Genomic DNA, 24,714 nt, shown 5'->3' with positions numbered 1-24,714 from the left:
ACAAATTAACTGCTTTCATGGTTCTACTCTCTAAGGACGCTCTCAGTCCAGTTCACAGGCAGAAAAAGGCCCGTTGGTGAGTGAGTCATTGTCTTTTAATATTTTAATTTTTTTAAGAAGACCGTTTTTGTGACATTCCATCACTCTTGGAATTAAATGGGTCTCATTTCGGTTGCAGTGCAGAGAAGAATGCATTTAATTGAGGAAAAAAAGGATAAATTAAAAAGCGTATCATTCTATGAATCAAGTGGGAAAATTAAAACTTCAGGCCTTCAAATATAAGAAAAGGTTCTAGAACTTTTGCAGGCACATCATTTCTATCATTCCATAGATATTTATAGCAGTGCACCTTCCTAATTTCAAAAATTGTCACGTCAGTTGATGTGGATACACAAATGTATGACGGTAACACTTTACAATAAGTGTCCCTTAATTGACATTAGTTAATGCATTTTTAGACAATAACTCATTTTTAAGTAACATGACAATAATTCATTTACCGGTAATCCCTTATCTAACATTTATTAATATATTAATTAATACAAGTTAATGCATTAGTTAATGCATTTTAAGACAATAACTAATGTTTAAGTAACATTACAATAATATAATTGCTTATTTAACATTTATTAATATATTAACATGAGTTAATGCATTAGTTAATGCATTACTTAATGCATTATTTAATGCATAACCAGACAGTAACTAATAGTTTGGTCAAATTAAAAAAAAAATATATATATATATATATATATATATATATATATATATAGGCATACATAGGGTTTAGGGTTGGAGTTTGTTAACTTAAACATTTATAATTTCTTAGTTAAGGGACACATGTGCTACAATTTACAATAAAGGTCCAAAAAGCATTCAGTAATGGTTAATAAAGGTGAAGAGGGGGGAACTTAAGCATTTATAATTTCTTAGTTCAGGGATACGTATGCTACACTTTACAATAAGGGTCCAAAAAACATTCAGTAATGGTTAAATAAGGTTAAGTAATACTTATGAGGTACATTCACGTGAAATAATACCATACTTAAGGTTAGGTTATAATATATATAATACATTACTTGATATTAATTCACATATACATTAGTGCATTAATAAATAATTATTAATGTATACTGGTACTTGTAAGTGATATTTTAAAATGAGAGACATTGCTCTGTGAGTCATTGGGTGCGTACCTCACGTACCTCATAAGTATTACTTAACCTTAATTCACCATTACTGAATGTTTTTTGGACCCTTATTGTAAAGTGTAGCACATGTGTCTCTTAACTAAGAAATTATAAATGCTTAGTTAACAAACCCTAACCGTAAGTTAACAAACCCTAACCCTAAAATCAAAACCCTAACCCTATGTAGGCCTATTCATATTTTTGATTTTACCAAACCATTAGTTACTGTCTGGTTATGCATTAACCAATGCATTAGCTAATGCATTAACTCATTTTAAGTAATATATTAATAAATGTTAGATAAGCAATTATATTAATTATTGTTCCTTAAACATTAGTTATTGTCTAAAAATGCATTAACTAATGTTAATTAAGGGACCCTCATTGTGAAGTGTTACCTGTATAACTAAATGTACACACAAGAAATTCACTTGCACTGAATGAAATTCAAAGACCTCAATCTTGTGAATTTTATATATAGCCATCTCATTTCCAGTTCTATGCATGATCATTGAGATAAAACTGATGGGGAAGGAATCCAAAAATAGTGGCATCACAGTGAAAGCTGAGTTGAAGCAATTAAAATCCTCGATGTGGGTGATTTAGTTTATTTGTTGTACAAAGTGTTAATGAGAACACAGGCATTCACGCGTTTACCATTATTCAACAGCCAGGGAATAATTAATTTGGCCAGCAGATTGCTAAATCTAAAGGCGAGAGTGAATGGTGGAAGGGAAACCAAAGAAGCATTACTGTTGAGTGGCAGCCATGACATTTAAGACGAGCAACAGCAATATTGATTTCTCACACTTTGTTAAATAATTAAAATTCTAACCATAATTTTGAGTTTGTTTTATATGCTGTTTTTTTTCACCATAAAGCATAAAATAATATGCATTAGGTTAAGAGCTAAATTAGTCAAATTCAGTTTTTTTTCACAAAATTATTTATATTCTTTCTCAGCACAGATTTGATTAGAATGCCCGAGAGCCCTGGCAAGTGGCTGCCCACGCCAGTAGGTGGATGGCATGTGAATCCGTTCCAACTTGTAATGATTGAAATCACGCACCACAGGAGATCTAAGACTCCGCAGGAGCTCAGCAGTTTTACCGTCGCCCATAGCTAGCAAGAAATAACACTTCAGGTAGGAGTCATCCATGCTTCAAACAATGCCAAGAGATGACAAAGACAGAAATAAAACTAATTTCAAAATTATAGACTCGTACATAATAAGACGGGTGAGTTGAAGCACATGATTTATAATTTAAAGAACTGTAGTGTCTTTGCATAGCTCTATTAAAGTGTGTACGACAGGAGAAAACGTCTTAAATAGCATTATTATATGAATTAGAATCATATTTTTAGATGATTCGACTATATACAACAATTTAGCAAAGCGCAGATGACGAGAAATTAGTCTTTAAATCTGCCGGTTAGCCACGCCTACCATTAGAGGGCTCTATAGCGTCCCCAACAGGTGGATGACGTCAGCGGGAGAATGGGCTCATCGGTTTTACTATTCAGCCCATTGAGGGGGAATTATTCAGAACGAGAATAATGCGACGAAGAGAGCCGCAAGAATGTAATTGTTTCAGTCTCTCTACTCCAGTATTTTTACAGGATATTCTTTTTATTCAAGTATTTTTCTCCTATAGCTAAATAAATAGCATGGTCATGCCGAATAAGTCTTGTGCTAAATGGAATATGAAACAATAAAAATGCATTTATTTAGGACGACATGGCAAAATTACTCCATAATGATCAAAACTGTTGACTTCAGCTTTACTGTCGCAATTCCCGAACGATATTTTATGCCACCCTGTCGGGCTTATGTCATTTCCCTTCCCCAGCTTCAGAGAGTGGAAACAAACCAAGAGGCGTGACAGCTAGCCGACATGCTAACCCGAACCAAGTGATGTTTCAAAGTCTTCGAAGCGGAAAATCACACATGACTAGCCCGGAACATTTCACATGACGACTGGGTTGTCGATTGTCTTCGTCGATCGGCAACCCGCCTGGCGGTGAACAAGTTAGAGCTCGTCGTTCCCCTGCTGAGGGCAGAAAGCTCGTTTGCGGAGAAGCATCTGGTCAATGACCGCCGAACAAACCGGCCAACGTCGGAGGAGTGTGTACCTGCCAAATGGTTAACACGAATATGGCAAAATAATGCTTTGCTGCACAGCGAAGTCGTAAACAGCGTGAGACTCATAGGAGGGCGGCTGCAGTTGTTATGCAGCTAACATGAGAATATGTGTATGAGGAGAGCTTTTTACATGCCCATCCACGATCAAACGTAAGTAGTCCTTTATTTAAAGAAAGTTTGTAGTGTTCGCTTTGTAATCACTGTATTCATGGCTATTTTTAACTCAAAGTTGCAATTTCTGATCAGTTGGAAAATTTGGCAGAACATCAGGCACATGAAGAGGGTAATAAGCCAAGTATAGTGCTCTACCAGCGGGGGGATGTGCGACAAGCCGCCGTTCGTCGGCTGAGGGGACAAGGAGCATGTCAGCCACAAAATGCAAGCCACATACATATTAAAATAATCCCAGTATTTGACATAATACAAAACACGATGTTTACTCACTTCCTCGTAAGTCCCATGGTCCCACAGTAGTAGGGCTTGCTTTGGCCAATATCCAAGCCGCAAGGCAAAACAGCAACAGACCCAGGCGAGGAGGCAGACTCAGGGTCACCATATCACAAGTCAACAAAAGGTTCCTGAGAAAAATGACAACGATTAGTCAAACAGTCAGTGTTTTTGAAGTCTCTTGCAGGGCGGGCTGTGGGCAGGAAGAGGGGTGTGTTTGGGTCTTCTTCTGTTGCAGATTTGGGCGGTCAAGTTCATATGTCACCGTTGCTGTGTCGGTTAATGAGGCAACTGGGGTGGGAGGTGCGGCGCGCCTCACCGTCTGAGAGGCGGCGAGCTATCAATCTTAGAGTTGTTTTTGTTATCGGGTGTTTTGGTAGTAGAGGACGTCCCGCCATTTGTTCTGGACTGTCCTGTAGAGCTAATAGCGGGATTTGGTATTGCAGACGCGGGCATGTAGATGTCTTGCCCATCACCTGGTAGTCAGCATCAATCTTGCTCAGTCAGGTGCATGACGACGCGTTGGGCTTCCGTGGTCAGAAGGTGTCATGTATCTCTTATGCCCTATGTCAAATATATTGTGCTTGTTTTCCTTAAACTATGATATAAATGCTATTTATTTTATATTGGGTACATTAGAGTAATACAAACAGTGGAACAATAAATACGAGAAAAGATACTATTCCCTTCATAAACCCTCTCAAAGAGTGAGAACTGTGTTGGACCAAAATGTACAATGCAAAGACAACCGTTGTCCTTGGTTTCCTGTGAGAAAAGTGGACAAAAGGCAAAAACAGAAAAAACATGGGAATGCTTTGTCACATTCATTGTAGACTATCAAGCATTTTTCTTTTTCATAATGAACTTTCACTTCGTTTACAGATACTACAGCCGACAAGGTGTCTATCATCACTGCTGCTGCCTTAGCAAATTCTGACCGTTTAAAATCTGGCCTGGCATCTAAGGCAATCATGTCCACGATGTCCAGAGTTGTGATTTCCATGGCCACCAGGAAACTAGGGCATTATTTTGTGTTGCCTTTAAGGAATATCAGTGACTAGAATCATTCTGAACCTGTTAGGGAAAGCATATACTGTAAAATATTCATGCTGGCATCATCCATCATCATTAAGCCTTTTCCTGGTGGCTGGGGGTCAGGCAGACACACTGTAATTCCTCCCGAAAATTTAGTGGCCTTGTGGTGTGGCATTGGGCCACTGGCCACTTGCTAAGTAGACTTTTGTGTCCTAATAGGCTTAAATCACTTTAATTAACATCTAGACCAGCGCACTCATGAGCAGGCTTTTCAGCATCTTGTGTTTATCTCACGTGTGGTGCAAAAGGTCAAGACACAATCATAGACCTAAACATGGTGGCAAAATGTTGACAAAGTACATTGATCAGCCAAGAGGGTGAAAATGTCAGCCTGATATGGAACGCTGATTGTCTATTAGAAGGAGGCCAGGACCCAACCTGAATGAGATTAGCGAGGACCTGTCAACCCAGCTGGACTGTGCAACACAATCCAAGTACAGAAAATACCTTTAATATTACACACTTTTTTTTTTTTTTTTTTTTTGCAAGTAGCTCCACGGATTTTGATTGGTCATGAATAGACATTTTTACTTTCCATTTCAATACTGTCCTTGCTGAACTGTATAGCCTTATTTACAATAGAAAGCATGAGTGTTCAGTGGTATGAAAAAGTATCTGAACCTCTGGGAATTTCTCACATTTCTGCATAAAATCACCATCAAATGTGATCTGATCTTTGTCAAAATCACACAGATGAAAAATAAAATGTCTGCTTTAGCTAAATACACCCGAACATATATAGGTTTTCATATTCTAATGAGGATAGTATGCAAACAATGACAGAAGAGGGAAAATAAGTAAGTGAACCATCACATTTAATATTTTGTGGACTGCCCCTTTGGCAGCAATAACTTCAACCAGACGCTTCCTGTAGCTGCCGATCAGTCTGGCACATTGATCAGGACTAATCTTGGCCCATTCTTCTCTACAAAACTGCTATAGTTCAGTCAGATTCCTGGGATGTCTGGCATGAATCGCTGTCTTTACGTCATGCCACAGCTTCTCAATGGGGTTCAAGTCTGGACTTTGACTTGGCCACTCCAGAACGTGTATTTTGTTCTTCTGAAACCATTTTGAAGTTGATTTACTTCTGTGTTTTAGATCATTGTCTTGTTGCAGCATCCATCCTCTTTTTAGCTTCAACTGTCTGACAGACGGCTTCAGGTTTTCCTGCAAAACGTGCTGAAAAACCTTTGAATTCATTCTTCCATAAATAATTGCAAGTTGTCCAGGCCCTGAGGTAGCAAAACAGCCCCAAATCATGATGCTCCCTCCACCATCCTTCAGGGTGGGGATGAGGTGCAGATGTTGGTGGGCTGTTCCATTTTTCCGCCCCACATGAAGTTGTGTTACTCTCAAACAATTCAACTTTGGCTTTATCAGTCCAGAAAATATTTTGCAAAAACTTCTGTCCAAGTGTCCAAGTGCCTTTTTACGAACATTAAATGAGCAATAATGTTTTTTTTAAGACAGCAATGGCTTCTTCCGTGGAGTCCTCCCATTCTTGGCCCCAGTTTTACATATAGTTGATGTGTGCACAGAGAGCGATATTGGACTGTGCCAGTTATTTCTGTAAGTCTTTAAAAGACAATCCAGGGTTCTTTTTTACCTCTCTGAGTATTCTGCGCTGAACTCTTGGCGTCATCTTTGGTGGACGGCCACTCCTTGGGAGATGAGCAACAGTGCCAAACTCTCTCCATTTGTAGACAACTTCTCTGACTGGCGATTGATAAAATTCCAGACTTTTAGAGATGGTTTTGTATCCCTTCCCCGCTTTATACATATCAACAATCCTTGTAAATGGCCTCGCTTCCGCTATCCAAACAGCTAAACATTGAAAAGGCTCACACTCCGGATGTTTTCCAAAATCCTTTATGTGTCTCTCTTTTCCTTTTTTGTGAAACTAAAACAATAAAAAATACATGCAATCAGCGTCAGTGCTGGAAGTAACAAAAGAAGCCATCCATACATACAAATACAATTGGCCTGTATGAAATAGTGCTTAATTAGTAATATAAAACACATTCAGTCTCAAATATGCAACCTAAACACAATATGCTGAGTGTAACTCTCAGTTTGACCACAAAATACTTACAGACGTTGCTCTAACAAACACAAATGCCACAGAAGTTGTGAGGGTGAAGCTGTCATGTAACTCACTGAATCACGTTTGGAGAACTTCCTATTTGCATTCTTCTTCTACTGTTTTGGCAGAAACAATAATTAAACCGGCCACAAGATGGGGCGCTTTAGCAACTGATAAAGATGGTACAATATAGGAAACATAACACTCCCCGCCTGGGATTATAATCCCACATAAACTGTATAAACAATATACACTACTCGGGAGATAAAAGTAAGACCAGTTCAGTTACAGGCCGACGAAAAGTCCTTTTGATGCCTGCATGAGAAGTTGTTACGTCGACTTTTCTCACTAATCCATCTTGACTTGGGAAGATGTCCGAGATGATAGCCATAGGCCACTCGTTCCTTTTCGCTTGCGAGTCTTTAAGCAAAACAACATCTCCTACTTTGAGACTTGTCTTCTTATCCTGCCATTTGTGTCTCAACTGAAGAGCATGAAGATAGTCTTGTCTCCATTTGGACCAAAACGTGTCGGCGAGAGTTTGTACTCTTTTCCACTGTTCTTTCAGGAGCATCCCATTTTCAAAGTTGCCTGGAGGCGGTGATGCTGAGCCCGTCTTCATTGTGAGCAACATCGAAGGTGTAAGGATGAGGGGTGACTCTGGATCGGTCGACACAGGAACTAGTGGGCGAGCATTCATGATGGCGGATACTTCAGCCATGAATGTTGACAAAAGTTCATGCGTTAACTGCATCTTCTTACAATTTTGGAGCATGGAGTCGAGAATGCGTCTAGCAATTCCAATCATTCGCTCCCAGGCACCACCCATATGTGAGGCGTGCGGCGGATTGAAGACCCATGAGCAGTTTTGTCCATTTAAGTAGCTCTCAATGTCTTTCATGTTGAGGTTTGTCTTATCCATTTTCATTTCTCTGGCAGCGCCAATAAAGTTTGTGCCACAGTCAGATCTTATTTGCTTCGCAGGACCTCTGACTGCGAACAGGCGTCTCAAGGAATTGATAAACCTGTCGGTGCTCATTGTTTCAATCAACTCGATGTGGACTGCTCTTGTTGACAGACATGAAAACATCACTGCCCATCTTTTGGAGTTAGCTTGTCCTCCTCTTGTACGACGCGACATGACATCCCATGGTCCGAAAACATCGACGCCGACATATGTGAAAGGGGGTGCCACTTGGATTCGCTCACATGGCAATTCTCCCATTTGTTGACATTCTGTTTTACCTCGCAATTTCCTGCAGGTGACACACTTGAAAAGAACTGAGCTGATGCTTCGTTTGGCTCCTACCAGCCAGAATCCAGCCGCTCTAATAGCACCTTCTGTGAAATGTCTCCCCTGATGTTTCACAGACTCATGGTAGTGGCGTATTAGAAGCATAGCGAAGTGGTGCCGCGCTGGGATGATGAGAGGGTTGGTGATGTCAATACCAAGTTCAGACTGTGTAATACGACCTCCTACTCTTAGAAGTCCGTCTTTGTCGAGAATGGGGTTCAGTTTCCAAAGACTGCTTGAGGGAGGTATTTTGGTCTTCTCTTGTATGCATCTGAATTCTTCTTTGTAGCACTCGTATTGAACAGTCTTTACAACACAAACTTTGGCTTTAATCAGCTCTTCTTCTGTAGGTCGACAGCGGTGCCAACCGTGACAGCTAGAAGTTTGGTTGGAGTGGTGAAAACAATGAGCCACGTGGATTAGACAAGCTAGTGCTCTGAGAAGATTCCTGTAGTTGGAGAACTTTTCAAAGCGTGTGGGACTTAGTGTAGACGTTGTCACACGAGTGAAGTTTGTTGTCACTGCGGGACGTATTTCTGTGTCGAGGGCAGGATCAACAAGATGGTACGTGTCTGGAGATGGAAACTGCACAGAAGACTTGGTTAGGAAAGCTGGTCCTTCTAACCACGTTGTGGTGCTAAGCTGTGCAGCTGGTACAGACCGGGACCCATAGTCCGCTGGGTTGAGCTCAGATGGAATGTATTTCCACTGGTTGGGACGTGCTGATTGGAGAATGCGTTGCACTCTGTTATGCACGTACACATAAAATCTTCGGGACTGATTGTATATGTACCCTAGAACAACTTTACTGTCCGTGTAAAATTCAATGTTGTCGAATGTAATGTCCATTTCTGCAACAACTAGTTCTGCAACTTCGACTGCGAGAACCGCTGCGCATAACTCCAACCTCGGGATGGTCAGACCTGCCTGAGGAGCCAGCTTTGCTTTACCGAATACAAAGCCCACTTCTGTTTTGTCTGCAGTGGATACTTTTATGTAGGCAACAGCAGCAATGGCTTTCACAGAGGCGTCGGCGAATACACAAAGTTCTTTTTTCTGAGCACTCACTGTGGAAATGGATGTGTATGGACGTGGTATTTTCAGACCTTGTAAGTCTTGGAGTGAGTTTTTCCAGTTACTCCACTCTGCATTCATGTTGTCTGGAAGAGCTGTATCCCAGTCTGCTGTAACTGTGTTGAGTTCTCTCAGGATGAATCTGCCTTGGATCGTGATTGGGGCGAGAAACCCAAGTGGGTCGTACAGACTATTAACAGTAGAGAGGACGCCTCTACGTGTAAAGGGTTTTTGATCTTCATCGAAGTTGAATACGAAAGAGTCTGTACCAATATTCCTTAACAGCCCTAGACTGCGTTGAACTGGTAGATCTTGAGCACACAAATCTAAGTTCTCGATGTCTTTCGCTCTGTCCTCAGGTGGAAAGGCCTCTAAGACAGATGAACGGTTTGACGTGATTTTGTGTAGTCTGAGGTTTGAAGATGCAAGGGTGCTTTGTGCTCGTTTGAGGACGTGGACTGCTTCCTCCTCAGTAGGAAATGACCTCAAAGCATCGTCAACGTAGAAATCTCGCTCAATAAACTGTCTTACATCACTTCCATAATCCTCTTCACCACTAGCTGCAGCTCTTTTCAGGCCGTACATTGCGACAGAAGGTGAAGGACTGTTTCCAAATATGTGCACGCACATACGGTATTCAGCGACTTCTGAAGAAATGTCGTTATCTTTGTACCATAGGAAGCGGAGAAAGTCTCTGTGGTTGGCTTTGACGACGAAACAGTGAAACATGTGTTCAATATCAGCTGTTGTCGCGACTTGTTCCTTTCTGAACCTCATTAGTACACCCACGAGACTATTGTTGAGGTCAGGGCCTGTTAGCAACACATCATTGAGCGAAACTCCTTCGTAAGGAGCACTTGAGTCGAACACAATTCTGATTTTGCCAGGTTTCTTAGGGTGATAAACTCCAAACAGAGGAAGGTACCAGCATTCTTGATTCCTTTCAAGAGGTGGCGCAACTTCTGCGTGTCCTCTGCTGAGCATGTTTTCCATAAACTCGATGAAGTGTGCCTTCATTTCAGGACGTTTGTCTAGAGTGCGTCTGAGAGACATGAGCCGGTCATTAGCCAGTTGTCTGTTATTGGGAAGCCGTTGTCGTGGCGACTTGAAGGGTAAGGGGCCCACCCAGCTATTATCACTGTCCTGATAAAACTCCGAGTCCATGATTTGGAGAAACTGTGCGTCCTCGAATGAAGGAGCAAGTTTGTGATCATCTGCTGTACGTGCAAAAATCTGATGGCCGACGTTGTCCACATTATACGTTGGACTGTGAACACTTGGGACGATTTGTGGTGAGCTGTGAAGGTGTTCTGGAACCTCTGTGAACGTCTCTTTGACTCTGATTTGACTGCTGCATGGTTGGAAATAGCTTGTGCGGCCATTCTCGAGGATGAAGGTTTTGTAGGCATTGACTTGTGAAGGTTTATGCACTCCGTCCAGACAGACGTCACCTACCACCACCCATCCTAAATCAAGTCTTTGAGCAAATGGGGAGTCACCTGGTCCGTTTATTTGCTGTCTGACTTTATGCACCCTTAGAACATCTCTGCCGAGCAAAAGCAGTATGTCAGCTGTGGGTTCTAGTGGCGGGATCATGTCAGCGATCTGTTGCAGATGAGAGTGATGACGTGCAGCTTCTGGTGTAGGAATTTCTGAACGGTTGTTAGGAATTTCATTGCATTCGAGGAGTGTCGGCAGAGGAATGTTTAACTTTTCGTTCACTGACTCTACCATGAAGCCACAAGCTCTTCTTCCTGTTACTCCTGTGAGCCCAGCGCACGTTCTTAGCACGTAGGGATGACTTGTTGCTTGGATCTGAAACAGGTCAAAGAACTGAGAGCGAGCAAGTGAGCGGTTGCTCTGTTCATCCAAGATTGCGTACATTTTTCTTGTCAGCTCCTTCTGACCAGCAGGGTACACATTCACCAGCGTTATCTTTGAACATTCCCTTGCACTCACACCTTCTCCGCAGACCTCAGTGCAGCTCGAAGTAACTTCTTGGGTGTCCGCTTTGTCGTTCTCCCCGCCTTGCCTTGTGATGGGAAGGGACGCTTTAGACTCCCAGGGAGCAGAACCTGGATGGAGGGCATCGATGTGAGTATTACTGCCACATTCTGTACATACAATTTCTGCGGTGCAGTTCTTTGCTAGGTGATCGGAGGATGAGCAGCAACGAAAGCAGACGTTGAACTTCTTGAGAATCTGTTTCCGTTCATCCAGACATTTCTCTCTGAATCCTCTGCAACGTTTCAATGGATGGGGTTTATTGTGAACCGGACATTGTTTGTTTGGGTTTGCTGGCGTTTTCATCTTTTCTCCCTCTGACTTGTCCTCTAATGACACTTGAGTTTTATGAACGGATATGGGTGTTTTAGGACCATATTTTCTTTCAGGTGCTGGCTGGTTAGAGCTGTACAGGTTGAAACTGGGGTCAGTACGTATTTTGGCTTCAATACGTATGAAGTTGGCAAAAACGGTGAAAGGTGGAAAGCTGGCACCATGGTCACGCTTGTACTTGGAGCCGTAGGCCATCCACTTCTCCTGTATGTTGTAAGGCAATTTGTCAACGATCGGTTGGATCCCCCTAGATGTGTCTAAATACGACATGCCAGATAAGTAACCATCAAGCTTAGCAGCCTCGAGCTCTAATAGTAGATCAGCCAGGTCTTGAAGTTTGAAAGGTTCTCGTGTTGCGATTTTGGGGAAGCTTTCTATCTTATAGAACAGCGCTTGTTCTATAGCCTCTACAGAGCCATATGTTTCTTCAAGTCTTTCCCAGGCCATTCTCAAACCAGTTTCAGGGCACCTGATGTTCACTGCTTTCATCTGTTTGACTTGTCTGGCTGAGTTTTTTCCAAGATACCGGATTAGCAAATCAAGCTCTTCTACCGCGGAAAGGTCTAGCCCTGCTACAGCGTTCTTGAAAGATGATTTCCACGCCCAGTAGTTCATCGGCTGGTCGTCGAAGGCAGAAAGACCGATGGTTATGAGCTGACTGCGGGCGAGGTACTTGGCAAGGTCGTAGGTTGGCTGAGTTGGCGCACATTCACTGTGATTGAATGCTTTAGGAGCAGTTTGGATAACAGGCATGAGTGGTTTAAAGCTAGCTGACTGACGTGCATTGAGGCTGTTGTCGAGTGCAGCGCTGTTTAACAGGTGGCTTGACATATCTTCTTGCTTTACGTCTTCTGACTGAGAAGGAGGTGTTCGAGAGAGATTATCAGCCTTGGGGAAACTGATCTGTTGAGCTGCAGCGACAGTAGCTTGCTCTAAAACATATTGGGCAGTTCGTTGTTGCTGGTTATCAGGCAGAGAGATCTCATAAGTTTCACTGCGTGTTTCAAGGCCTAATTCATGTAGGCCAGCTTCAAGAGCATTAGCTTCGGCTAAAGCAGCCTCCTTTTCTTGCTCAGCTCTAAGTGCATCAAGAGTGGCTTGTAAACGAGCTTGTTCAACTTTTATTTCAATTTCTTTTTGTGCGTAGGAAGCCCTGGCTTGGGCAGCTTCTGCTCTTGCTTTAGCTCTTAGCAGTTCAATGCTCGCCTTTGAGCTTGCGTGTGATGAAGATTTACTTGAGGCGAATGACTGAGTGTAACTTTTGCGAGATTTGTTTTCAGTCATTTTGATTCAGTTAAATCACATATAATGTGCTAAGTTAATGTGCAGGCGTCTGATGCCTCAGTGTATTTCACTTAGCTCTTTGAGATGGCAGTGGCTCCACGTAGTGGCTTCTGTAGCTCTGCTGTATGCCGTATTGCCGTCTTTTCACTGTAAATGGCCTCGCTTCCGCTATCCAAACAGCTAAACATTGAAAAGGCTCACACTCCGGATGTTTTCCAAAATCCTTTATGTGTCTCTCTTTTCCTTTTTTGTGAAACTAAAACAATAAAAAATACATGCAATCAGCGTCAGTGCTGGAAGTAACAAAAGAAGCCATCCATACATACAAATACAATTGGCCTGTATGAAATAGTGCTTAATTAGTAATATAAAACACATTCAGTCTCAAATATGCAACCTAAACACAATATGCTGAGTGTAACTCTCAGTTTGACCACAAAATACTTACAGACGTTGCTCTAACAAACACAAATGCCACAGAAGTTGTGAGGGTGAAGCTGTCATGTAACTCACTGAATCACGTTTGGAGAACTTCCTATTTGCATTCTTCTTCTACTGTTTTGGCAGAAACAATAATTAAACCGGCCACAAGATGGGGCGCTTTAGCAACTGATAAAGATGGTACAATATAGGAAACATAACAATCCTAGATCGCAGGTCTTCAGACAACTCTTTTGACCGAGCGATGATGCACATCAGAAAATGCTTCTCATTCAGACAATTCTTACCAGGTGTGTGTTTTACAGTGAGCAGGGCAGCTTTAAACCACTCATCAGTCATTGGGCACACACCTGACTTAAATTGTTTGGTAAAAATTGGTTTCGATGGCTCTTTAAGTCTCCTTAGGCAGGAGGTTCACTTACTTACTGTATCCCCCCCCCCCCCCCTTCTGTCATTGTTTGCATGCTATCTTCATTAAAATATGAAAACTTATAAATGTTTGTGTGGTTTTAGTTTAAGCAGCCACTGTTTTTTCATCTGTGTGATTTTGACAGAATCAGATCACATTTGATGGTGATTTTATGCAGAAATGTGAGCAATTAAAATGGTTCAGATACTTTTTCATACCACTGTATGCTTTATGGAAACACTTCTTTCCAAGGGAAAAAGAAATTAAAATGCATTTGTGAAGTAGATAGTTCATGAGGTTCTTAATATTTAATTAAACTAAATATTTCACACGTAAAGGTATACTTTGCCAAACTAAAAATCGGTAAATTACATTATATGTTTCCTTTTTTTTCCCCCAGATGAAGCTTTGTTTGTAACAGCATATAGAATGGCTTACCATACACTTTACGCCCTTTCACGCAAGAGAGCAACTGACGTTCTAGTTATGAAATGCTGTGTTTTAATGAGAAGGTCGTCAGGAAGGTGAGAGTATATTCCAGTGTGGTCACGGCTATGAACATTGGCACACATTTCTCCTTATTCACTGCATTTTCATAACACTTCATGTCTTGAAACTTCAACTTTTCTCACCACGAAGACCTGATCTCTGCACTGTAAGGTGGAGGCTATCCGGTCCCATTTGATTCATAGATTTATTATTAACAGGCTCAAAGATTGGAAAGTTATTATTTTATCATTCCAAGCCAATAATGTCTGGCATGCAATCTTGTGGAAGAAACCTGAACTAAATTTTAAAGTCTTTTATTTGCAGAACTGTGGGAATTAATGTGTGGGAAGGCCCTAGAGACAACAGTCATGCAGCATGTACCTGTATTAGGTTCTTGTTGGAGTAGGATTTGATAATACCATGAAGGCAGGTGCCATTGATTTATGGCTGTCTGCCTACACAAAGACACGCACAGAAAAATCACTTTTCCCATAGCGGCCAACCCTGTTATGTCTCGAATCACTTCACAAAGGCCCCATACTGTGTTTGTGTATGTGTGTCCAAATGTGGCAAAACAGAAAATAGATATACACTTGGACAGTTTTCAAAATCCCTTATAAATTCCTGAACTCACATGTCACAAAGTTAACAATAAAGCCACAGCTAGTTCATAATTAACTACGGATATCAAATGTAATGCAGACTATCCTTGCTGAGAGAAAAATGACACAAATGAGACTGAATGGCAATGTGGGTGTCCACATTACCACGGGGCACAATCCATTGGTTTTGCCACTGTAGCCATTGATCACAATCTCACAGCACGCACTACTGGAATTTCTGGTGATGGTTGTTCAAGACCCAACAGGTTGCCAAAAAAAACATTTATTTTAGGTTGATAGTTTTTTCCCCACAGCTAAATCACTGAGGAAAAATAAATGTCTTTGAATTTGGAAAGCAGATGCAGCCATGTCATTTGCGCTGGTTTGGAATACAAATTGTTGTTTTTCTGTTTGTTCTTCAGTTATTTTCAAGGATTTATCCAAACATTTGACGATGACATAAGAAATGATACTAAGGTTGTAAGTGATTGAAGTTACTTGAAACATATTGTATATTGATAATTTGGGGATAACAAGTTTTATCTAACCAACAATTTCCATTTTGAAACAACGTCTTTCAGGCATCTTTCGCCTTTGTTAGCTGTGATATCATTTATGTAATTTCTTGTGTCGTATGGGGCATGTGATGTCCATATTATTCTATTAAACCTGATACGTTTGTGTATTTGTGAAAGAACAGGCATTCCAAATTGATTTTTACCATAACCAGTTCTATTGCGGCAACATGTTTTCCCCTTCTGAGATCGCTGTAATGCTTTATCGATCGCTTTTGTGCAGGGACAAAACCTGCATGCAGTATCACTTATTTGTGTCACACAAACTGCATCCTCAACAGCACACCCTCACTAATCCCAAACTCGCCCTGCCATAGACCCACAATCCATTTTCATGGAGCTCCAGAATGATTATGCCATGAGCTGATTGGGCACACCTTTCATTTGGTACTCCTCGACGCCTAGAGAGGCACTGAGGTAGGAGGAGGTGGTTATTTTTATTTGATCGTTTCAATATTTGGATTCTGTGACTGAAGCATTTGTGCTAACTTTCACAGTTTGACTTGCACATAAACACGTTCCGTCAAACAGACCGTCTGTCCAAGTTTAAGGATTGTGTGCTCACTTAACTGAAGCTGTTGACATAGCTCAAATGTGCTCAATGTTAATGTCATGCCTGCCCAGCATGGATCCCCAGTTCTCCTTTTGCCTTCTGATCTTATTTGTGTTGTCCTAAATGTACTTTTTGTTTTAGTGGTTTGTGGACTAGACAAATTCCATCTGTATTTCTAAGATACATACAGTACTTGGCCAATAAAGATCATTCTGATTCTGAATTTGTAGCTCTGAAGTGGTACCTCTACATACGAAGCTAATTTGTTCCAGGACCTTGTTTGTAAGTTGAATTCGTCGAATGTCAGGATGAGCAGGATTTCCTCGTAAGATTACATTATAATTCCATTCCAATTCGTTTCACAGCCCGAAAACCTACACTAAATCCTTAATAAATACTGCTGGTACTATTACAAATGACAATTACACATAGCAACACAAATAAATTATAAATAAAAATCGGAATAATATAATAATTCCTGTAACTGGAAACTGCAATTTCTGTAGAAATTACTTCTGGTCTTTGACGTGTGGAGATACAGATCATAGCCCCGCCCAGGCTGGTTTGGGGACAATAACAGGTCACTTCCTGTTGATTTGGGCACATTTTGGGGGTGTGGCCTGGTCATATCAGGTCATTTGGGGACATTTGAGGAAGTGGCCTGGTCATATCAGGTCCTTGGTGACATTTGAGGGCGTGGCCTGGTCATATCAGGTCATTTGGTAACATTTGGGGGGCGTGGCCTCAAAAAAGGCAAAGACTAGATAATAATAATAAAGTTGCAGAATAACACTATCTGGCTTTGCCAAGAAGGCAAAGACCAGATAATAATAATAAAGTTGCAGAACAACACTATCTGGCTTTGCCAAAAAGGCAAAGACCAGATAATAATGTAACAATTCGGGTTCTAATGTGGCGGACGTGCTTTACGTGGCTGACATGACAGAGTGAGAAAGATGCGGTTAAGATTTTACTTTCTCTTTTAATGTTTTGTTGTTGTGGTTAACTGAGGCGGGCAGTAAGTGTGTTGTGATGCACAAGTTCTCAAATAAATGATGGCAATTTCTCTGGCAATGTTATCACAATAATAATTGTCACCTTAACTTATAAAGACTGGCGAACGGAGGTCGGCGGAAGACAGTCAAGATCGAAGACATTCTACGGCAGTATTGTCGAGCCCGTTCACGGACGCGCACACCACGCTCATTTTTTTTATCATTTGCATCTTCAATGGTGAACGTTACATTTGTCCTTTTTTTACCACCTGGACTAACCTTCTTGGATCTGAAGGAATCAGACCTTTTAGCCAGACTGCCAGCCGAACCACTGGGCCCGCGCTGGCGCAGCACCAAACACCTGGGCCGGCAGGATCTCTGCAATCCGGCCAAAAGGTCAAACTCCGCGGGTTCACCTTAGTCTTAACCCTTTGTACTGACTCTATTTTCAAAGGTTTAAAGAAGGCTCACCAAAAACAAGTTGAAAATTTATTCAGGTCGACAGTGATCAAAACCGCAAGGCGAAACAGAAACACTTCAGGCGGGGAGGCAAGGTCACCCGATCACACGTCAACAAAAGGTTCCCGAGAAAAATTACAACGCTTAGTTAAACATTCAGTCTTTTGAAGGCTCTCGCTGGGCAGGCCATGGGCAGGAAGAAGGGTGTGTTTGGGCGTTGTTTAAGATTATTGTCTGTTTGTGGATTGGACAGGAGAATTTGGGAGTTACTGTTGTCAGGGCAACGAGGGTTGTGGATTTTGCCACCTCAGCGTCACGGAGGCTCTTCGAGTCTTGTCAGTCGAGTTATCAGTTGGATATCGGGCGTTGGTTTTCCTTGTGTTGGGACAGGGCGTCTTGCCTTTTGTTTTGGACTATCCGGGAGAACTGATTGCGAGAGTTGGTGCGTCAATCTTGCTCTGTCAGTTGTATGACGCGCATGCTGGGCTTCCGTGATAAGAAGGTGTTGTTTATATCTTATGCCCTATTTTCTGCTTGTTTTCCTCAAACTATGGTATAAGTGCTATTTATTTTATATTGGGTGTGTTGGAGTAAGAAAAACAGATAGTACCTTTTTTCGTAGGCACCATCTCCTTCAGAACCCATGTTGATTTCTTTCACAAGAAAATTCGCCGTGCATCCGTCCTGCGGTAAAACGAAGAAACAGCGGCGATGTCATAAATCGTCATATTTTTAGCATGTTGTCAAATGTAGATACAAATGGTGAGTCTAATCTTATATCAGATCACGAAAAGATTGTATGTCAAGGTACCACTATATCTGCACCAGCCTTTCAATGATCATTACTTTCTTGAAGTCAGAAAATGTTTATGCATTCCATCCTTATTACCAGTGGAACAATGAAACAGAAATTGGTTAAGCATGATTAGTGACCAATCGAATGAATAATCAGCTGGCAAAAACCGTAAAATATTTAATTGCTGAAAACTGATTTTTTCTACAACTTAAATTTCATCATAAAGATTCACAATATGTCCACAGTTTTGGAGAATCGACCTGAAGCTCATGTTGTCGCCAGACACAAATGGAGGAGCATCCAGTTATGCTGAATTTGTAAAAACGGTCTCCTAGGTTATTCATCACATTATATCTAATAAGGAGAAGAGTTTGCCCCCACAAAGATTGCTCCTGACAAACAAGAAACAGTTACCCTGGTTAATAATAACAAAGAGTCATCTATCAAGTGTTGTGAGACTGGCGCCTCTCACATTTTTACCAGGCTTTAGATGCCCTTTTCTTCTATTTCTGTACAGCAAATTCTTCAACCCTGCAATCACAATTTTTTCCCCCCTCAATTAAAGTCCCTTACTTGACAGACAATGTTATGTTTTCATTCCCCTTGCATATTACTTTTGAGACTCTACATTTGAACAAAGCTTGTGTGCACGTCATGCTGACTCAAAATGTTTTTGACCACTTGAAACCTTCCAAAATTCAGAAAATAGCCCTGACATTGTTTCAATTGAATTTGATGTTCAATAACAAAGGTCAGACTTTTAAGTGCCATTGTTGTGCTTATACTTGAAGTATAAGTAGGTACATAATATACTGAAAACTTTATTACAAACATACAAAAGCTCTTTGGTTATACACTTATAAACCTTCGGCTTCTCCTTGAGCTTTTATGCCTCCGTGTTGAAACTCAAAGATGAAAAGCACAACAACAATTTCTGAGTATGCAAATATACAACAGAGGGACCAGTGGCTTTGTTCTTTAAATCTGGTTGTCACTGGCTTTTAATTAGCCAACTCCCCTTAGCAAGTAAGAACACAATGCCCTTATCAATGGCACTGCAGAAATATATGAGTGTATGTACATGTTAACAAGGGCATTTAATCAATGGCTGCCACACAGGCACAAGGCGAGGTTTTAATACTGAGTATAATCCAGTTAGTTTTTTTCTTGTTCTGCATACTGTACATGTTACACTGTGTATTTCAGAAATAATTGTAATGCATATTGTATGTGTTGTAGTTCTGCTTATCAACAAATGTTTGTGACTACAGTGCTAAACCTAGCCTACCATTGACACAAATACGCAGTAAGAAAAAAACCGCACTGACTGTGAGTTAGAGACATGTCAAACTGGGATTTATCGCTTAAATCCTTCAATTTTACTCAAAACTGTGACATCCCAAATCTAAAGTTGAGCTTTGTACATCCATTCATCCATCTTTCATGCTGCTTATTCTCATGGGGGTTGCCGGGGTGCTGAAATCTAACCCAGCTAACTATTGGCACTAGGTGGGGTGGACCCTGAATTTGTTGACAACCAATTGCAGAACTATTGGCATTGGTTATTTACCAGTTTTGGCACAGATTACTTGAAAGAGTAATTACTGGGTATTGATTATTATGCCTCAAAAAAAAGTACTGTATGTTACTTTTTACTTTTTATCTCTTTGCTGCCTCAACATATGACAACAGAAAAATGTCATCGCATCTAATTGAATTTTTTACATCAGGCTTGATCTTCGAGTTTGCGACATTTACTCACATTAACTTAGCCACTCCGCAGCCCTGAAACAAAAAAAATAACTGAATAACTGCACAGAATTTGGAAGGTCGCGACTACAGCCTTTCAGGGAAGTCTACTGCTTTAAGATGGTGGCTGTTTACTAACGCTGGCGAGTCTGTGATTTCTCATTTAGTTCTCTATTAATGTGTTAATGCCGCTGACTCTGTCATTTCACACCTAGTTCTATATAAAGTACATGTGATATCTACCGTAGCATCATAGCATCATGTGGGCGTAGTTTGTTGGCTGTAGGCAGCAGTCGGGTATTATTGTTTTTTTTATCTAGTGGCATTAGTTGAGCCAGAGCCGTCAGTTGCGCATTGTAATTACCGAGTAATTACAAGCACGATGTTTACTCTCAGTCCGTTCCTCGTTGCGTCCCGAAGACCGCGTTGGCTGTGTTTTAGTTCTGCTTTACTTGATATATTTCAGTCATTGGAATTTGGATGTTTGTGAATCGTTCTCGAATCTTCCACGGCCATATCGTGAATAATCTAAGAATTGGAAAGTTTGCACACCTCTACTAAATACATTATGAGGTAATAACAAAATAGTAACACACATACACTAAGGAAACTAATCAGATTTGGTTTGGAAAAATGAACGCGTTAGATTACTCATTACTGAAAGAATGTAATCAGATTACACTATGTTACGGACAACACTGGTATACACACATTGCAGGCTAAAAGCTTGGACACACCTCATTCAATGCAATACAAATGATGGTCCCAACCCCATTGAAAAGGCAACAAATTCCACTTATTGAACCCTGATAAGGCATAGATGTGAAGCGAATAACTTTTCAGGTGTCTGCATCTTGAAGCTTCTTGAGAGAGTGCCAAATGAGTGCAAAAAAGTAAAACAAGCAATGGGTGGATACTTTGAAGAAAGTAGAATATAAAACCTGTATTCAATTATTTCACTTTTTCTTGCCAAGTACATAATTACACATATTCATTCATAGTTTTGATGATCGATCGGGTCCGATCACGTCATTTTCAAAGTATTGGGATCGGCAAAAAAATATTGGCCATGCCTTTTTTTAGTATACATATATTTTCCAATCGTTTTCTAATTGTATTTAACGTTACAGACATAATATGTTACACTCATCCAGAGTCTTTAGTTTAGGTTTAAGGTAGGGTTATCAAATTTATCCCAATTACGGCGGTAATTACAAAAAAATGTATCACGTTAAAATATTTAACGCAATTAATGCATGCGTTGCACGAGCCACTCACACATTGTCGAGCTCAATCTGTAGTGGCGCCGTTTCACCTATATAGAGAGATTCAAGGCAATGTAAAATGAGTAGAGTGAATTTTGGCAGCCTTTGGAGCCTTTTTCTAATTGGCTAAAGCCTTACAATCCCTCTCCCTACGATTAGAAATATAATGGGAAGCAATGTGGGGAAGCAAGGTAGCAAATGATCTTTTCCTTAACACCTTATGTTATTTCCCAACGCAGAGAAGATATATCAATTGGTAGCACTATGCACAGTCTTGGTTCCACTTCCCACCATGCATTGGGGCATGGCTACAGTATCATTTGCTGAAAGCTCAACAAATACACTAGATGGCAATATTTAGTCACAATATACAAAGTCACAAGTCTTTCTATCCGTGGATCCCTCTCTCAGAAAGAATGTTAATAATGTAAACGCCATCTTGAGGATTTATTGTCTTAATAAACAAATACAGTACTTATGTACTGTATGTTGAATGTATATATTCGTCCGAGTTTTATTCATTTTTTTTCTTAATGCACTGCCAAAATGTATATGATCGGCAAAAATTATCGGGAATGATTGGAATTGAATCGGGAGCAAAAAAAAAGCAATCGGATCGGGAAATATCGGGATCGACAGATACTCAAACTAAAACGATCGGGATCGGATCGGGAGCAAAAAAATATGATCGGAACAACCCTAGTTTTTATATCTTCAGTGAGAATTTACAATGTTAATAGTAGTGAAAATATAGAAAACGTACAAATGATGAGGTGTGTCCAAATGTTTTTGTTTCAGGGTCATCACCCCCCAATGTCAAACTCCGCTATAACTACAAAATCTTCGTAAGAGCTGGCTACAAAACGTAGAAGTACTGGCTGTCTCGTTACCTGTAGGCCTTGTTTCAAGTTTTGTCGTGTTGTACTGTAATTCCAAGTGGTTCCTTGAATTGATTGTGGAGATTTTAGCAGGCGACAGTCTTTTTGAGCAAGCGCAAAGTTTGCAGCACACAGAGATATTTTTTTCATCTTTACTGGGCGAAAATGTAATCCTGACAAGGTAGTTTGGCTATGTTGTGTTGGCCGCTGCCGCAGACTCTCAGCGCTCAAACAGAATAGTAATACACGTGACCCGTTTTTTCTTTATCCCAATTAGAAAATATGAATGTGATGTCACATAATAATATAGTAACAAAGAGGCACTAAGGAAACTAACTTTAATCAGATTACTGGTTTGGAAAAATGAACGCGTTAGATTACTCGTTATTGAAAGAATGTAATCAGATTAGAGCAGGGGTTTTCAACCCAGTCCTCAAGGCACACTGTGGGTCCTGGTTTTTGTTCCAGCCGATCCAGCAGAGACAGTTGAACCAATGAGGCTTCTGCTAAAACAAGCCACACCTGACTGCAATCAACTGATTGCACTTGTAAAACACCAGATTGGGGAAAAAGTGTTGTCATCTTGTTTGGTAAGAATGAAATCCTGCACCCACAGTGTGCCTTAGTGGAATAGGTTGGGGACCCCTGGATTAGAGTAACGTGTTAGTGAAAACATTGTTATTTACAGTATCCATTTACTTAGGTTACAGGCAATTTATTTGTGTTAACGACAATCAGAAAGGTTGACTCTTTATTCAATCCGGAGCAAGGGTGATGGTTGCTCTTTGTTTTATCAACAAAAGTAAAAACAAATATCGTAAATACCAGGAAGTTCTCGTAAAAGGATCCTTGAAGTCACACGGAAAGAGCAAAGTGTCCAAACGGTTCTCGAGACACAACAGAATAGACTTCGACTGTAATCCTTTTTTGACTATTTATGTCTACTGTTGTCACATTATGAGCAACAAATGTCTCGTCTTAGTTTGACAGTGCACCCGATGAATACATTTGGGTTTTTGGATGTGAGAAGATTCACTCTCTGTTCGTTCCAAAATGCACACAGGAGAGTGCACACAGATGGAGAAGCAGAGCACCTGACTGTGATGCCTGAGGCTGCTATGAGGCTCTTCCACTCTCACTACCATTAAGCCTTGGTTCCAATCAAAGATCCTCTTTCTGTATCTGACTGACTTCATCTCCGAGGGCCCACTCCACCTCAGATACACAGCACTCTGACAGTTGATTGATCTGTACTCCAGTTTCGTCTGCTGCTCTCATTGCCCTCAAGATATAACACCTGAAAATGGAAATAGTTTGATTCGGAGGCTATGTGTGTGTGTGTTCGTTCATACTCTTCACTCAATATACAGTATATGATTTAGACACATTTCTTTTCACCAAATTACAATGTAGCCTATGCATATAGAGCTACTTCCACTTAAGATGAATGCTGTATCACAAATGGGAACAGTACCACCAAATGGGAACAGAAAAAATCTGCGCAACCAAAGCATATAGAAAAGTTTCCTGAGTGAAATATGGGAGACTCCATCTTGGACAAAGTGTGCTCCGAACTTTAGGTTTAGAAAAAACAACATGAATTGCGGAGTAAGCAGTGTGTTGATAAAATTGCAAAATTAAAGCAGAGGAACTCATGGAATCTCCAAAAATGAATTCAGCATGATTTACTGTAGATGAGACGTAAATGAGATTGTATGATTGTTCTTAGCACTTCGTTGATCATTCAGGGACAAAATTATAACAACCTGTCAGCCTGTGTTGACGTGAGGTGTAGATTGATACGCCGGCCACTTGAGTGACCAAAATGTAGTGAAATTACAAATTATATTCCATTTGCCGAATGCAGAAGGGCTGACACGGATTTTGTTCTTACAAGGTCATACCGTAATTGCCCGAATATAAGACTGTGTTTTTCGCATTGAAATAAGACTGAAAAAGTGGGAGTCGTCTTATATTTGGGGTCTAGACATTATACCCATTCACGACGCTAGATGGCGCCACATATCATTGAAGCAAATGCTGAACTTGAGGAGTAATGTTCTGTCATGGCAGACTCAGCTACTCTCAAGTTTAACCAGTTTGCATTATTTTATTGCAATGTTTTTCCTTATTCAGATTTGTTTCAAGACTAGTTACAGTTAGACCTCACTTTGATGGTTAATGCAGTTATTGCAATTTTGTTGTTTTATCATAATAGATTGGTTTATTTACATTTCAAAAACCAGAAGCCATTTATTTACAAATGTGAATGCACTTTAGTATACATATTTAAATGTTCGGATATTAAGATGTGAATGAGCTATATAACATGATTTTCTCTCAAATATATTGTTATAATCATTAGCTTCGAATGTACTGTAATTATTTTCTGTATAAAAATTGGTGTTCAAAAAGTCTTTATTCAAACTTGAGTCTTGAAAAAGAGGGGGTCGTCTTATAATCGGGCCAATACGGTACTACAAGGTATGTAAATATCAACAAAAATAGTATATCATTCTTATTTATTGCAGATAATGATCGTAATAAAACATT

General features: G+C 40.5%; 1 protein-coding gene across 1 annotated transcript; it reads right to left on the bottom strand.

The window, feature by feature from the left end:
* Positions 1 to 8,050: 8,050 nt before the first annotated feature.
* LOC130910980 (uncharacterized) lies at positions 8,051 to 13,459 on the bottom strand. Its single transcript, XM_057828668.1, has 3 exons — positions 13,399 to 13,459; positions 8,300 to 13,206; positions 8,051 to 8,217 (listed from the first exon to the last, which is right to left on the bottom strand). The coding sequence occupies exons 2-3, from the start codon at positions 12,948 to 12,950 to the stop codon at positions 8,051 to 8,053; spliced, it is 4,818 nt and encodes a 1,605-aa protein (XP_057684651.1). The 5' UTR covers positions 12,951 to 13,206; positions 13,399 to 13,459.
* Between the last annotated feature and the right edge of the window lie 11,255 nt (positions 13,460 to 24,714).

This window comes from Corythoichthys intestinalis, chromosome 22 (genome assembly GCF_030265065.1).
Source record: "Corythoichthys intestinalis isolate RoL2023-P3 chromosome 22, ASM3026506v1, whole genome shotgun sequence".
Lineage (NCBI taxonomy): Eukaryota > Metazoa > Chordata > Actinopteri > Syngnathiformes > Syngnathidae > Corythoichthys > Corythoichthys intestinalis.
The sequence above is the reverse complement of the archived record's forward strand: the minus strand, read 5'-3'. Positions and strand labels throughout refer to the sequence as shown.